The sequence below is a fragment of the Acinonyx jubatus genome, chromosome D3 (assembly GCF_027475565.1).
Source record: "Acinonyx jubatus isolate Ajub_Pintada_27869175 chromosome D3, VMU_Ajub_asm_v1.0, whole genome shotgun sequence".
NCBI classification, from domain to species: domain Eukaryota; kingdom Metazoa; phylum Chordata; class Mammalia; order Carnivora; family Felidae; genus Acinonyx; species Acinonyx jubatus.
This window is the reverse complement of record NC_069392.1, coordinates 14,561,713-14,577,907: the sequence shown is the minus strand read 5'-3', so window position 1 is coordinate 14,577,907 and position 16,195 is coordinate 14,561,713. Positions and strand designations below refer to the sequence as shown.

At 37.9% G+C, this 16,195-nt stretch overlaps 1 protein-coding gene across 3 annotated transcripts in view; it reads left to right on the top strand.

Annotated features, from left to right (window-relative positions):
* The window catches only part of TAOK3 (TAO kinase 3), a 177,846-nt gene that overhangs the window by 138,509 nt on the left and 23,142 nt on the right, over positions 1–16,195 (top strand). For all 3 annotated transcript variants that reach the window (XM_027043820.2, XM_027043822.2, XM_027043821.2), the window contains exons 14-16: positions 5,715–5,849; positions 13,807–14,043; positions 15,759–15,887. In XM_027043820.2, coding sequence (XP_026899621.1) covers positions 5,715–5,849; positions 13,807–14,043; positions 15,759–15,887 — 501 coding nt within the window. The remainder of the gene's footprint in view (positions 1–5,714; positions 5,850–13,806; positions 14,044–15,758; positions 15,888–16,195) is intronic.

The following is a 16,195-nucleotide window of genomic DNA, read 5'->3' as shown; positions in this document are numbered from 1 at the left end:
AACTCTACGTACACCTCAGTTTTCAATTATTCCCAAATGGCTCCAGGACAAACTCTCAATCCAGATTAGGTGTTTCGCTGTCACCTAGCCTGCTTCTCGGCCTCTACCCCACTCCTTAAGATCATTGTGTATGTAGCAGTAGCAAACAGATTTTAATAGCATTCTAACCAACCAAATCTATTCAGTTTTCCAATTAAAAGGTACACTTTTATTTTGTTAAAGTCTAAAGTCACTTACCTTTGCCTGCTGCCTCCTTCTATTAATATAGATCATAAGATTTTAATATATTAAAGTATTCGTTTTCAATTTATTATATTAGACATGCCTAATGAACTCTAATCATCATGGCCCCCTTTTAGGTATTATTTTAAAAGATCATTCTATCTTAATTCCTAAAGTTTTATTTGCCCTTTTTCCTATTAGTTGATGGTAGTTCTTTTTTTTCTTTTTTCCTCTTTTTTAAAAAAAGAACAGCTTTCACCATTTTTGTGGGAGGGAAAAAAAAAGAAATGTCCTTGAGGGAATAGGGTGTTCTAGTTTAATTTTCACTTGCTTCAGTGGCCTTTCCTATTATTTTTGCTGAGGAGAGGGGCGGGTTCTTTGACTCTTCAACTCACATTTGGCAAAGTAAAAGTAAATTAACATATGAAGGTAATGTTTCTTAAGCAGGGCAGTCATACAGACCAATCTCTATGGTAACATCTTTATCCTCAGCATGCTAGTCATTTTTGCTCCTTAGTAGCCACCCTCCTCCCAGGTTGAAGAGAGCCTCGTCCATCTTCTTCCCTTCCTCCAGCCCCGGCTGTTGATAGCTACAACTGCTCATGTAGTAATTGAATAATTTTGAAATGAACAGAAACAAAAGGCATAGTAGGTTTGCTGATCCCTTCTGCACAGTGTAAAAAGTGTGGGAGTCTATAAAAAAGCTTCTCATCATCCGATAAAAGCCATTTTTAGATCCTCTTCCTGCCCCCATGTCAAGGTATGCTTGTGTGTCACTATTTTATGACTTCCTTAGAGTACAGAGTGGCAGGTTTTTACGAAATACAGATTCGAATTCTGTTAAATAATATAAGAGAAAATGTCATTTTCTCAGAATCTTCTCAGACCTGATTTCTTCTCAGACCTATATTCTTGAGCTCATTTATTCAGCAGACATTTCCTGAATGCCTACTAAGTGTCAAGCACTAAGGAACTGCTAGGGAGACAGAGTTTTCAAACCACATTTGCTGTCTTCAGAAAGCTCACAGCCTCACACACAGACACACAAGTAAGTATGTGATAGTATGATAAAGATATACCCAAAATACAACAGAGTCCAGAACAGTGGTTTCCAAGAGTTGATTTCAAGTTAACCTGGAAACTCTAAACAAGTGACTACACCATGAATCTTAATTTCAGAAGCATAAATAGATAACTTAGAGAAAAACTTTTAAATAAAAGTAGAGCCCTCTGTCCAGGGTATAATAGCAAAGTTTGTGCTTCATGCTTCATATACTTGACTATATTGTATAAAAGTTCAATTCTTTTTACTAATGATTTTGAACAAATGTTATGACAGCTTTTTTTTTTAATCTGAAAAAGTTTTGTTTTTTTGTTTTTTTTTTTTACAGTGAAGGAACGTTATAAATTTACCTGGTTAACACAGATTTATTTAAAACTGGTCCTCACCCATATTGATATTTCAAAGAGCAATTTTGTTTATTCCCAGATGATACTGTGTTCAAGATAAATTATAAACAAGGCCTATGATTTATTTGTCTTGGTAAAATAGAATATGATATTTGTTCTTTTTTTTTTTAAGATTTTATTTTTAAGTAATCTCTTCCCTCAACATGGGGCTCAAATTTACAACCCCATGATCAAGAATCACATGCTCTACTGACTGAGCCAGCCAGGTGCTCCGATATTTGTTCTTAATCTTCTAAAAATCATTATTCAACATCAAAGATGTTGCCCCTCACGTTACCTGTAAATAATATACATCAGTGCCTAACTGCATTAATTAGCAAATTGTCCCTTTCCATTATTAATCTTAAAATGTGTTCAATTCAGAAAGTTTGGGAGTCAGATACGGTGGTCATTTTCGAAGGGACTGCGATTTGAAGGGACAGTATAACCGACAGACAATACACCCAGTAAAGTTGATAGTTTAATTTATTTGTACTTGCTTCTCAAGTCACATTTCCCTCATTTCAAAATTGCTTCATTGTTTAAGTTGTCTTCAGAATTTTAAACTTGTTTTATGCAATGTAACTGAATATTTTAAAATTCATTTATTCATTCATTGGGACTCAGTCCATGGAGCATGTAACTCTTGGTCTCAGGGTTGTGAGTTCAAGACCCATGTTGGGTATAGAGATAATGTAAAAATAAAATCTTAACAAAATGATTTAAATTCATTTTCTTATGCATTTGAAATGGATATCCACTAGTAGGCTAAAATTTTACCTCATTTTGTGGTCTCTTGCATAACATTTGAAGACTTTTAGTGTGGTGATATGTTATGAAGCTGCTGTGAAAAACTAAGAATACTTTTTAAAATGAAAAAAAAATTAAGCTGAAATAAAGAATTATACTGTTGACATTATTTACTATATTTGAAGTAGATTAAAATTTTAGACCTATTCTCAGACTAGCTTTTAAAATAGTATTATGTTTAAAATATACCTTAGTGGGTTATTGAATTAACTACATTTTAACTAAAATCACTATGATTTCAAGTCTTAACTTTCCTGGTGTATCCAGTTTAAAAACTTAGAAAATATAATGTGAGGGGCGCCTGGGTGGCTCAGTCGGTTAGGCAGGCGTTCCACCTCAGCTCAAGTCATGATCTCACAGTTTGTGAGTCCAAGCCCCGCGTTGGGCTTTGTGCAAACAGCTCAGAGCCTGGAGCCTGCTTTGGATTCTGTGTCTCCCTCTCTCTCTGCCCTTCTCCTCCTTGCACTCTCTCTCTCTCTCTCTCTCCCAAAAATAAATATTAAAAAAAAAATTTAAGAGGCGCCTGGGTGGCTCATTCAGTTAAGCATCTGACTTCAGCTCAAGTCATGATCTTGTGGTTCCTGGGTTCGAGCCCCACATCGGGCTCTGTGCTGACAGGAGCCTGCTTCAGATTTTGTGTGTCTGTCTCTCTTCCCCTCCCCTGCTCGCGTGCGCACGCTCTCTCTCTCTCTCTCAAAAATAAATAAACATTAAAAAAATTTTTTAATTAAAAAAAAGAAATATAATGTGACTTCTAATTTGCTAATAAGCAAGGTCCTAACCCACACGTGTTAATTTTTATCTGAGAGAAGATAGACTAATAGTAGTAAAATTATACACATTTGTGCGTGAATATGTTTCACTTTATTCTGTTCAGCAAACAGTGTAGATTCTGGTGTCACTATTTACCTTTGTAAATCAGGTTATTACAATTTGAAACTTAGCTGCTACATCTCAGTCAGTTTACTTAATGTTAGCTAATTAATAATCACCAAAACTTTGACTTCTTAAGCCCTTCTGTAAAACCACAGGACTCCACCTCATCTGTCTCATCTGCTTAGTGGCAGTTAGAAGCTCCTTGTTTTTCTGGGACTGTAATATTAGGATACACGTAACTTACTAATAAACAGTCAGCAATGTGAATGGCGGTAGATCCCAGTGCCTTCCTCCCTAGAACCTTAAACCTAGTGCGTACATCCCAGTCTCACACCTGATCTCTCTTTGCCCTATAAAATAAGAGGTTAGATTTCCTGGGAAATAATATAGACAAGTTTTAATTGGCCTTTCAAGGTTTTTTTTCATATAAATCTCAAAAATATGGGTTGAGATATATTTTTAACCTATAGTACTATCTAATACAACTTCTTGCAGTGATGGAAAGGAACTGTATCTGCACTGTTCAGTATGGTAGCCATAGTTAGTGGCTACCTTGAAATATAACTGGTGTGACCTGGGAACTGAACTTTACATATCTTATAGGACAGCACAATGGTAGCATATCCTTGAATTTGACGTATATGTCCCCAGTGGCCTTACAGGTCCCTTCATTATTTAAAAACAAACTAGACCTCAATACGGTAAATTGAAAAAAAAAAATCTCTAGATATAGATGTAATGGCATATACCTTCCCAACATTCTGGAGCATTCTAAATTTATAAAAGGAAAAAGAAAATCAGCCCAATGGTAAATTTAATCTTGGCTCTTGGCTTTTACATAAAAACCTGAATATAAAATTTAATTTCCCTCAAGAATATGTGTGTCTTGACTTTTCAAAATTTTAGACTATATAATAAAATTTCATGTTTTCTAAACCTCTTCAATTTTTGTTTTCTGTTGAAAGAGGAATTATTAAAAAAAAATTCAAATAGTCATAGACAAAATGCAAAACCGACTTCTCACAAAAGAGAAGTGGATTCTCTTAAAACCCTAGGACAGGGGCGCCTGGGTGGCGCAGTCGGTTAAGCGTCCGACTTCAGCCAGGTCACGATCTCACGGTCCGTGAGTTCGAGCCCCGCGTCGGGCTCTGGGCTGATGGCTCAGAGCCTGGAGCCTGTTTCCGATTCTGTGTCTCCCTCTCTCTCTGCCCCTCCCCCGTTCATGCTCTGTCTCTCTCTGTCCCAAAAATAAATAAACGTTCAAAAAAAAGAAAATTAAAAAAAAAACCCTAGGACAATAAGGGAATTAATTTCTCCTTCCCCTCCTGAACATGTACTATTTAAAAATCCCCCATGGTTGTACATGTTTTTGAGCTATTATTATAGTATCTTTTTCCCTGAAGGGTTAGAGCTACTTACTGACTGACCACTCCATCTTTTATAGAGAAAAGCATCACCCTTTAAAAGCATTTTCCCCTTTAAAACTCATTTAAATTACATTTAAGAAACATCCATTATTACCCTTCCAGGGAATGTTATTTTTCACTGGGCGTTACACCAAGATTAATCATCTCTGCCTATCAAGAAAGCACAGATTTGATTAAATCAGCCAAGGGCATTAAATCCCAGCCTCACTCACTCTGGTGACCATACCGAGACTGAGTTGAGGAAGAATTTGTGAAAGTATCATTTGGTTGAAATTGCATGCCTGTCTCTTTAAATCTAAAAAAAAATCCTTTCAGAAGCTGTAGAGAGAAGGTGCTAGAACTGTGTACGATCATGACTGGAAAGCAGGATCCCTCAGTGACTGCCGAATCTTCCCAGCACAAGATAGAGAGGCAGTTCAGCACAAGCCTACACTGGTTCTAGGCAGAACGATGATCCTACCGAACAGATCTCAAATAAAATTAAATTGAGAAAGCAGATCTTTCAAGGGAATGAGGCGGAGGCTCGCTTTTATGTTAAAAGCAACCAGCATCCTCCTTGCTAGACATGGACATGACATTTTTAAAGGAATTATTTGGTTACAGCGTTTTAAGCAAACCGTTCTAAGGAGTCTGTACATTGCATTGTTTTTTCTATTCTTTTTTTCTTTTGCATATATGTAATTCTGGAGGTAAAGAAAAAGCCTGCCAGGGATTCAGAAGGCATCCCACTAGCGATCAGCTGACATTCCTAACTGAAGGCTGCAATGTGTTGCTTATTCATTTTGTACCGTGGGAGCTGCGGGGACTAGCAGAGAGCTAAACTATGCATTTCAAACAGCAGTGCTTGTGCAGAAAGAGGGGTGAGAGAGAGGCAGCCGGCGAGGAAAGAGCACAGCTGGACTTTCTCCTTGTTTTTATCCATTTCTGCAGGATCATGTATTCATAAGGGATGAGGCGGGCCACGGCGATCCCAGGCCTGAGCCGCGGCCTACCCAGTCAGTTCAGAGCCAGGCCCTCCACTACCGGAACAGAGAGCGCTTTGCCACGATCAAATCAGCATCTTTGGTAAGCAAACACCCCTCTACCCACCTTCCCTTCCTTCCCCTCCTCCCCATCTGGCAGCCTCTCGCCCTCCCTGAGCCTCTCTCGGCTTCATGGATGGAGGAAAGGAGTCAAGAATGTTTTCTCCCTCCTAATAATTTTATTCATTTTAGAAAAAATCTGTTGGCATGGCAACCTGATCTCAGATATTTTAGCATTGTCTACGGCATGGAAAAAAAAAACCTGTGTGTGTGTGTGTGTGTATTTATATATGCTGTATATGCAAAATAAAAGGCCTTTGAGATGAAGTTGCTAACCATCCAATTTTTTAAAAGCTATTTGTGTTTTCATTGAAATAATAACGCTAAAAAATTTTGTAAAGGTGTTTGATGTATGTGTATGCAGGGCACTATGCTTCTTTTTGTATAGATGCATGTGTGTCTGTAATGTATACACACACATCAAAAGATAAAACACAATATATTTTTTCAAATATATCATTGCTGGTTAATGGATGTAATTGTAGAAAATAAGATACTAGCTTCCCAGGGCCGAGTTGCTGGTTCGTTCTGGTTCATTCATTTATTTATTGCAACAATGGTAGTGGCTGCACTTCCCCATTTAACCCCTGAAGAATTCCGTGGCACCAATAAAGCAAGAAGGGCTTTGTAGGAGAGGATAGGGGTGGTTGTGGAAGAAGGGATACTGTAGGATCCTTCAGCGTTTTTACTATTGCAAATGTGATTGCTGGATGCCCTTGTAGTAGCAAAAGGGGTGTGTGCTGGAAGAGTTAGTTTTCATGCCTCCTCCCCTTGGCCCCCCACGCGTGCGCGTGCGCGCTCACATACTCACACACACACACACTGCTTCACCCTTGGCACTCTAAACTCTCTTTAATCTTTTGCTTCTGAATCTCACTTCACGGCCAAAAAATTACTGAAATATTCATTGTTTTGCCCAGATTGATGCTAGAGGTCACATGGGCAGAAAGAGTTAGTGTGTACTGCCTGACTATTACATTTAGAACCTATGATGACATCATCCGAGGCCGACCCAGAAATTGTTTTTCTTGTCCTATTTTTTAAACCTGATTTCCACTTTTATCTCTCAAGTCTTTCAAAAGCTTCGATTATCTTTGGAATGGATAATGGATTATCATCTTAAAATAAATAAATAAATATAAGGAAAATGGAAGTTAAAGCACCTACATATGGCTGTGCCTGCTGCTGTCTAAAAGCAAGCAATTTAATTGAGATTCCTTATCAGTAAGCCTGCCTTTAAGTTCCTTTGTGTAGAAGTTTCTTGTAATCTCCTTAATGGGCAATTTTTCATTTAAATGAATGTTATACTGTGTAATAGAGATCTAAAAATGTCCATTCTGTGTTTGCTAATGATTGCTAAGCACCTAAAAGGCATGCTTTTGAGTCTACATAAAGCATCATGAATTTATTAATAAATAGCTTCATGTTATGATACCTGACCAAAAAAATATGTTATTTATGTAATATTATTACTTACCACCGACTCTAGTGAGACTTGTATGTCTATCCAGACATGCTCATGTTGAAATAAGAGGAGAAATGGTGAACAGCCACTGAGACTCAGAGCACCAGAAGCAGGTTTTGAATATGAAACAAACATTATACCAAGTGGATTCCCCCCCCCCCATCTGGGACAGATTCTCTCCTTTTGTCACCTGCCACACCCTCATTCTCACATCACATATTCATGACCTCTCCTACCTCCGAGTGCGATGTTACTACTGCCATGCCACAGTGATCTGAAGTTCACATTTGTGCCTATCAGCCATCGCAGTCGTCTTCTCTGCTTCCCTACTAGGCCACCTCAGGACTATGGGCAAAGTCCTCAGGAGCCCCTCTGAATCCTATAGGCTTCCTAGTGCCCAGACAGAACAACTGAGATCAGTCTCTGATGGACTTTGGATTTGCTAAAAGGCTCCCTGCCCCTATATTAAGTGAAAAACTGAGTAGCTGATAGGCTGTTGCAGTAGCCGCAAGATAAGTTGTTGTATGCAGAAAGCTCTCTCCAAATGTAATGCTTTGGGAGTCATGGTGGGATTGATGGAAGTTTATTAGAGGTCAGTGGTATTTGCATCCAATGGTTTTTAAAGAAGAAAAATGAATGATTAGAAGGGGAAAGTGGTATGAAAGTCGTTACACAGTTCCATGTCTCATTTTGGACAATCTAATTATTGGTATGGATATTTCAGTGTATCTTACCAAGTACTACAGTTCTACGACCTATGTTGTTTTAAAGGTTAATTCCAATAGTCCAATAGGAATATATAAGTCAGGACACTAGAATATCAAAAAGAAGTATCCAAATTTTAAGAGTAGATCATGAACCCTACTGCTTTTCATGGATCTCAGCTCAAAGGAAAAGGACTAAAGTTACTTAAATGACATAAAGGTAGGAGCAAGATGCTGAGAAAATGAAAGTCCAGTATAACGAACAATCAAGTCATTGTTGAAACCTCCCTTCACTTGCCATGATTGGTAGCAATACTATGTTGATTGATTGATTTTGGTTTAACTCTTTACAGTCTTCTAAATAGAAGTGCTGGCAAGTCACAGAGTGATTCAAAAGTGAACAGCAAAAAGAAAAAGGAATTTAGAAATTATTTTTTCAATTAATACATAAATAGATAATGAGTTTATATTTCAGACAGACTTGCAAACTGACAAAAAATTTTATATTCATTAAATTTGTTTTATCAGCCTACCTTTTCTACATAAACCTAAAAGAGGCCCACCTGTGGTTTTTGCCCTTGGCATTTTTTTGTACATTGTGCTTTTGAAGGGGGTTATTGACCAGTGTATGCAGTCCATGGGCTACAGGCTTTTACTACTAGATGTTTGTACCATTTGGGCCCCTTAACACTGAGATTTTTGTGTTCTTATGCACCGCTGCACAATTACGTTTGTAACAAAGGAAAAGCAAGGACTGTGAACCTAGACAGCAGAAGAAACCCTGAGGAAACTTTAGAATCAGGTATATTTGTATTATAATCATTGAAGGGCAGAGATGATTGACTTTATTTTGAAAAACTAGGAAAAAGAAGGGCATATCATGGAACCTTTTTTATTTCATCCTTTCTTTTTCTTCTCCTGTAAGAAAGTTCATATTGGACTGATTCATTATCTGGAGTAAGGAGTTGTTTGTATAGTTCTTCAGAATTTCTCATCTGATTTATTGGGCCTTTGAAATGTGCCTTCCTTAAGTTTTTATTACTGGTGAATGGAGATCCTAATATTTTAACTGGATTAGTAACCCATGAGAGTGTTTTCAGCTGTTGTTACATCTGATGTCATTTCTTAAAATTTCATAATGTCCTGGGTCATATGGTAATTCCTTCCCATAGTCGATGTTAATATAAAGAGCACCAAGCCCATATCTATCAAACAATTCAGATTTTGATCTTCTGAAGGAATTCTCACTGGAATGAGTGGTCTTACTACACAGGTAAATGTATGTTAGAATACACATTTGGGCCGGGGGCCGGGGTGCCTGGCTAGCTCAGTTGGTAGAGGATGTGACTCTTGATCTTGGAGTCGTGAGATCAAGCCCCATGTTGGGCGTAGAGCCTACTTTAAAAAAAAAAAAAAGAGGAAGAAGAAGAAGAATACACATTAGGGACAGGGGCACAAAACTCTTAGTTTCTAATCTCTAGGAAAGCGTGTAGACAGAAATGATTATTGTTCTATCCATGCAAACAAATATGGATTCTTTTACTTTAGTTTTACCAGATTTAATAGAAAAGCTCTTATAAAAATGGAGTTTTCATTTTGATTTTAAACACGCAACCTAATTTTCAGCTAATTATAGAATTGGATACCTGAATGAGTTTGATAGACAAGCATAAAAATATTAGCACCTCTGCAGTAAATGCTGTTTCACCTTTCATCAGCCCCACTGTTCTGTTTCTAAATGCGTGAAGATGTGTCCTCTTCCTGGATAGTATAAGTGTACCAGAGGATGCTTATCAGAATATTGTGTAGCTCCTCTTTCCTTTCTCTCGGCTTCTTAATCTCACTAAGATCATTACTGATACCATTTTTCACTTATGCTGCCCAGTCTATATGCCCAACTCCCATGACCAAACTCTCTGAATAAACATGTTGAATGAATGAATGAACAAGTGAATGAGTGAAGTCTCTTCCAGTTCTGCTATCACAGGAGAATTTGGATTTGCAGGTGTACATTTCAAAGTTCTTCATGCCAGTGTTTATGTATAAGGCAGAATTGCCTATTATCCATCATCAATTTTGGTATGAACTTAAAACGTTTTTTCCCTAGGTATTCTAAAGAGGGGGGTATCAAATTTCTAATGTCAAAATGTGACCCGTTGTATTATTTTTTAAGAATTTGCTATAAATTTCATTTATTCTAAGAGCTGAGGTGACCAGTTTTTATCATAAATATCATATGTATTATTTTGATTGCATAAGTTGGCTTTGATCTCTTAAGAGAGTAACATTACCAGCCACCGTGCTTCTCTTTTATGTTCAGTAAGTTGTTTATTAGCCCTCTAGTGCAGTGTTCTGAACTTGGTAGGCAAATAGCACACTTTGGATGAAGTAGTGTGTTTTAGGTCCAAATTTTTGCTGCAATTAAATAAGGTAGATGGAATGACTGTAGAAATTTTCCGGAAAAAGTACAGTCTAACTTTATGGCTCTTAACTTTTATATATTACTCCAGGTACGTGAAATGGTTAATAATTCAGTTTCATAAATTATACATACTTATTTTATAAGCCACAATCTGGATAAAACCAGTACAGTTTTATTGTTAGACTTCCCCTTTCTCTTGGATCTACTTGTTCTGATCTATGTCTGCATCACTGGAAATGCTTGGTGGAGGGAAACAGAGACATACTGCTCAGACCCTGGCAGGACAAGAAAGAGAATCAGCATATATCAGACATCTGTGTGTCAGACACCTTGCTGGGCACAAGTGTTATCCCACTAGTGATCTCATCATAGCAGTGGCTCCTCTTGGGAGACTTCAAGATGTTAAGTAATTTGGCCAAGGTCAGTTATATAGTAAGGGAGAGAATGAGATTTGTGTCCAAGGACCCTACTGGGCATGGCAAGATGCTACTGCCCACTATTAGTCAATCACAGTTTTGAAACTAGCATTATAAAAACTACTACAGTCACTACATTCCTATAACTTTCTTTCATATTCAGACTTATTCAGCTTGTAACTTAGACTTACCACTCTCTCCAGCTTTGACTTTTGGGGGTATTGATTCCTTCCATTACTTAATAACAGGAAGTTCATTCTTTTCTGCCTTGATGAGGTAGATTTCCTCAGGCAATTCAAGAACCATAGGATCTCAGTTCAAATCCTAGGCTTTATAAAAATTAAAGAAGCAAATTGCATGTGAAATGACATTGTAAACTGTATAGCATGATAAAATTTAAAATTATGAGTGATTTTTTTGTTCTGATCAAATAGTATATTTGTAAGACACCCAGTATAAACTTAAAACATGCAGGTGTACATAACTGTAGATAAAAATATTTTTGTGTATCACACATTAGACTTCATACATAAAACATCTGGCCATACTTTTATTTAAATTTGTCTACTTTGCTTGAGTATGGAATTCTAAAACTCAGTATCTCTCTATGTGCCTAAGAAGGCAGTCACGTCGAAACGTAGAAAGTTTTGTTGCAACAAATGGAAGGCGATGTTAGGAGTTTAAGAAGGTGATTATCCAAATTTCAGGAAGCATTTAGAAGCAATATGTTTCTCCAGAACCTCAGTGATGTAAATGATAGCATGTTGAGCTTTGTAATTTGTCTTTGCCACATACTTGTGTGATCTGGTGTGCAATGTGGCCACCCTTTTCACAGGCAGTCACTCACCAGTTAGGATAGAAAATGTTCCCGACACAACTCATTTCCGTTTTATCTTTAGGTGCCTGGTTTAGGGAAACACCCATCCTGAGACTATTTGACCACAAGCTAGTCAGATATCCTGCTGGCAAGTTTTAAATGTGTCATGATAGCTTTAGGGTGTGCCATGCCCCAGCTTTGGGAATCTGATTAAAGAAGGAATACTAACGCGAAAAAATAAGTTTAGGGATAATACATATCTCAAATGCAAATTACCCTAGAACAGACACTTTACTGCCATAGTTGTATGAAAAACAAGTAAATTCAGAAAGGACTAAATGGGATACTTTCTGTTGATTGGAATTGTTGTTTCCTGATAGTTGAACTTCAGAAAGGCACAAACATGAGGAAGTGAAATATACACATATATTCCAAATGACTTCTTTCTTTCCTTTTATCATGAAATAGTCCATTAAAAAGAAACATGATATTGTGATGACAAAATAAATTTCCTTTAGAGTGTTAGGTGCCCCTTTGGTGATGCTGTCCTTTTTTTTTTTGGTCTTGAAATATCTTCTGCTCTTATGTTCTTCATACTTTAAAGAGGGTTGTCCTTTAGAAAAGAGAAATGAATATGAAACCTAGTGTTAGTTTCAGCTGGAAAGGTTTCAAAGTTCGGCTAATGTTTAATGGTATACTTTGATAATACTATCCAGTTACAGAACAGCACTCTCTTGATAGTAAGGACTCAGTCTGGTATGCAGGGACACCTTCTGAAAGGAGCAAAGAAACAAACTGTTCTTTGTACAAAATGCACTTTGACCTATAAACTGAAAATAGTAAAGAGAATTAATAGCACAAAAATTTCTAGTAAAACTTGTTTAAGGGTTAGGTTGGGGAGAATTGGCTTATAGTAGATAGGAGTGACTAAATTACTAGTGAAAAACAAAGCTGAAGTTATAATTTTGTAATTAATTTTTTTCCCTAAAACAGGAAAGATGAGAATGAAGTGAGCAGAGAATCTAACAGGAAAATAAAGAGGGGTGACATATTGAAGGAAGGAGTGGAAAATCAGAAAAGGTGTAATAGAAAGACACAAGAGATGCCCAAACTTATATTTGCAATCTTGAGTTTCTTGAATATTCACTTGAGTGAAGGAAAAATTACTAAGAAAAGTAGCCACCTAAAAATTATAGAAATGCTTTCTCTTCTTTAGGAGAGCAAGTAAATAAATATATTGTAATTTGCTAACATCTCTTCTGGGGGAAGGGGAGGTGGAAGACAGAGGATTTAAAAGAAGAGAGTGTTCTCTCTCTCTCTCGCTCTCTCTCTCTCTTCCTCTTCCTCTCTCTCCCTCCCTCTCTCTCCTTTCACCTTCCATGTCTCCCTCATTCATATTAAGAATCAGGAATAAATCTTGTTCAACTTTAGGAATATACTCAAAATTCCTATTAGAGACATGATCTTTAAAAACAAGCAGTCGGATATAATGCAGTGGTTCTCAACCAGAGGGATTTTGCCCCCCAAGGGACATTTGTCAATATCTACAGACATTTTTGATTGTTTTGACTTGGGAGGTGTGCTGGCATCTAGTGGGTAGGCCAGAGATGCTGTTAAATATCTTACAATGCAAGGATAGCCCTTCAAAGAATCATCCAGCTCATTGTCAATAGTGTTGAGGTTGAGGAATCCTGGTGTAGTAGAAATAGCATAACTCTGGAACCTGACAGACCTGGGTCTGAATCCCAGCTCTGTGCCTTACTAGCTATATGACCTTGAGGATACGTATCATGATATATCAAAAATATGTAAATATAGTTCGGCTGAACGAATAAACGAACTCCCTCAAGCCTCAATTTCTTCCTCTACAAATTGGGGGTGGTAACACCTACCTCATTAATGAGTAAAATGAGTGCGTGAATGAGATGGTTTTCAGGATTAGGGATCAAGAATATAAAGAGCATACAAAGTAGCACCTGGTACAGGTGAGCATTCAGCCAATAGGTAAGTTGATGGTGGCAGTGATAGAATTATGCCAGAGTGCTCCTCTGCTTTGCCTGAAAGTTTGTCTTCCATGAATCTGGTTACCTGAGTTCTGTTCCCCGACCCAAATCAGGTTACACGACAGATCCATGAGCATGAGCAGGAGAACGAGTTGCGGGAACAGATGTCAGGTTATAAGCGGATGCGGCGCCAGCACCAGAAGCAGCTGATCGCCCTGGAGAACAAGCTGAAGGCTGAGATGGACGAGCACCGCCTCAAGCTACAGAAGGAGGTGGAGACGCATGCCAACAACTCGTCCATCGAGCTGGAGAAGCTGGCCAAGAAGCAAGTGGCTATCATAGAGAAGGAGGTCAGTGTGCACGCTCGTGCCTTGTGCTGTAACCGGGCCAAGCCTGCTCCAGTGGCATCACGTGAGCAGGAGGCAGGAGAGGTGTGCTTTTTGGTGTTGGAGGGACAATGTTGCTTTGTGGTGATAGTTAAGAGGAGTTAGGTTTTGTGGGGCTACTTAAAATCGTCAATAAAAGTTAGAACACTTACTGCAGGTATATGTTACGTTCTTGTCTATGCAAATGCATTCTGGGAGTCAATCCCTTGAGGGGGTCTGGGTACAAATAAAAAGAAACAAGGGACTTCTATTCTACAGAAACTTGCAGAGTTAAGACCTGCCACTGTGCCTGCCACACCCACAGTCCTCTTCAAAAGAAAACTGCCCTACAAATAGTCCCTTTTAGTGGTGACAGTCCCTGGCTTCACTGGACTAGGAATGGGCACCTGACCAATGGCAGCGAGTAATTAACCTGGCTATTGCTTACATCTTCTAGGAAACATCTCTCTTCCCCGTCCAGGTCCTAAACCAATTTTTAAAACAGAGGAGAGAGTAAGGCAGAGAATCAAAATATGACTTTGATTACTGCTAAGTGTTAAATGGGAGAAGTGATTTATGTCTGAAGGGAAATGCATTAATACTGGACAAAACTAAACAGACTCACCTGTCTAGGCACTGGAAGCACTAAACCAGTCGCCTTCCATGCCACCCCCTGTAAGACTTACATAGTGTGGGAAAGCAGGGGTGAACGTGTGCTCTCTGGGAATGGAGTGACTGGGGACAGAGTGCCAGGGGTGTCTCAGTAATTAAGCTCTTCTCCACATGGAAGGGAACATCAGAATTGCAGAAGCAGCTTTCCCCCAACCGCCGTCAAGCTGTGAGGCAGCCTGGCCTGAAAAACCTCTGCCCAAACAAGGATAATATTGGTTAAATAAACCAGTCAGACTCTTTCTTGGGGATTTGGTTTGGTAAAGATGTAGAGAGAGTTGTTAATAATGGGAAAACTGTTGATAATGGAAGCTAAAGGTGAAAAGATAAATAAAAAGAACCATGAAGCATAATCCCTTCTCTGTCTCCTAAGTACCTCATCTTACGTATGTGCTGATATAATGGTCCCCTGACACACAGATTTGGTAACTTTCAGGAGCCAACGTTTTTTGGGTTATCTTTTATTTGGTCTGTGTTCTATCCATTTGGGAGCCCTCCAAATGTCCCAGTGTCTGACTGTTGTGGATTGTAGCAGGTACCTAAGAAAACAAAGTATTATTAGCTTTGCCTATTGTACTAGAGATGACTCTGCCCAGAAATCCAATAGTTAAAATAATTAATCAATTAGAGTTAGGTTCTTGGAAGAAAACTGGCCATAGTTACTTATCCATTTTTATAATTTAACCTGTGAGCTACCTACAATACAAAAAGAAAAAAAAAAACAACTTTTATTATAATCCTTAGTTCACCTTTCATCCCATGTATTTTGTGTGTGTTCAATAAAACATGTTTATGGCTTACCTTCATATTTTTCCCATAGTTGGGAATGTTTTTCAATGGTAAACATTTCAATTTTTTTTAAGATACAAGAGAATCAGAGCAGGCATTTCCTTATTTTGTTTTTTATTCTTTGTTCAAAAAACATTACATTATTCAGCGCTTATGGACTCTTTTCATGCATTGGAGAATATAGCCAACTGAATTCTGTGTGAAGAACAATTTATCCTAGATTGTATATGTCATTTTATCAGGCAAAGGTAGCTGCAGCAGATGAAAAGAAGTTCCAGCAACAGATCTTGGCCCAGCAGAAGAAAGATTTGACAACTTTCTTGGAAAGTCAGAAGAAGCAGTATAAGATTTGTAAGGAAAAAATAAAAGAGGTAAGAGTACCAATAATTGTCATCACCAATTTGCCATTAGAGTGCTTTGAATTTAAGGGCCTCCTGGCTGGCTCAGTCGGTGGAATATGTGATTCTTGATCTCTGGGTTATAAATTCACACCCCATGTTGGGTGTAGAGATTACTTAAAAATAAAATCTTTAAGAAAAAAAAAAAAGAATGGTTGGAACTTAAAATTGATTAACCTTACATTGTGATCAACAGTCTAAATCATTGAGTCTTTTTTTCAATAATTTTTTTAGTGTTTATTTATTTTTGAGAGAGAGACAGACAAAACGTGAGTGGGGGA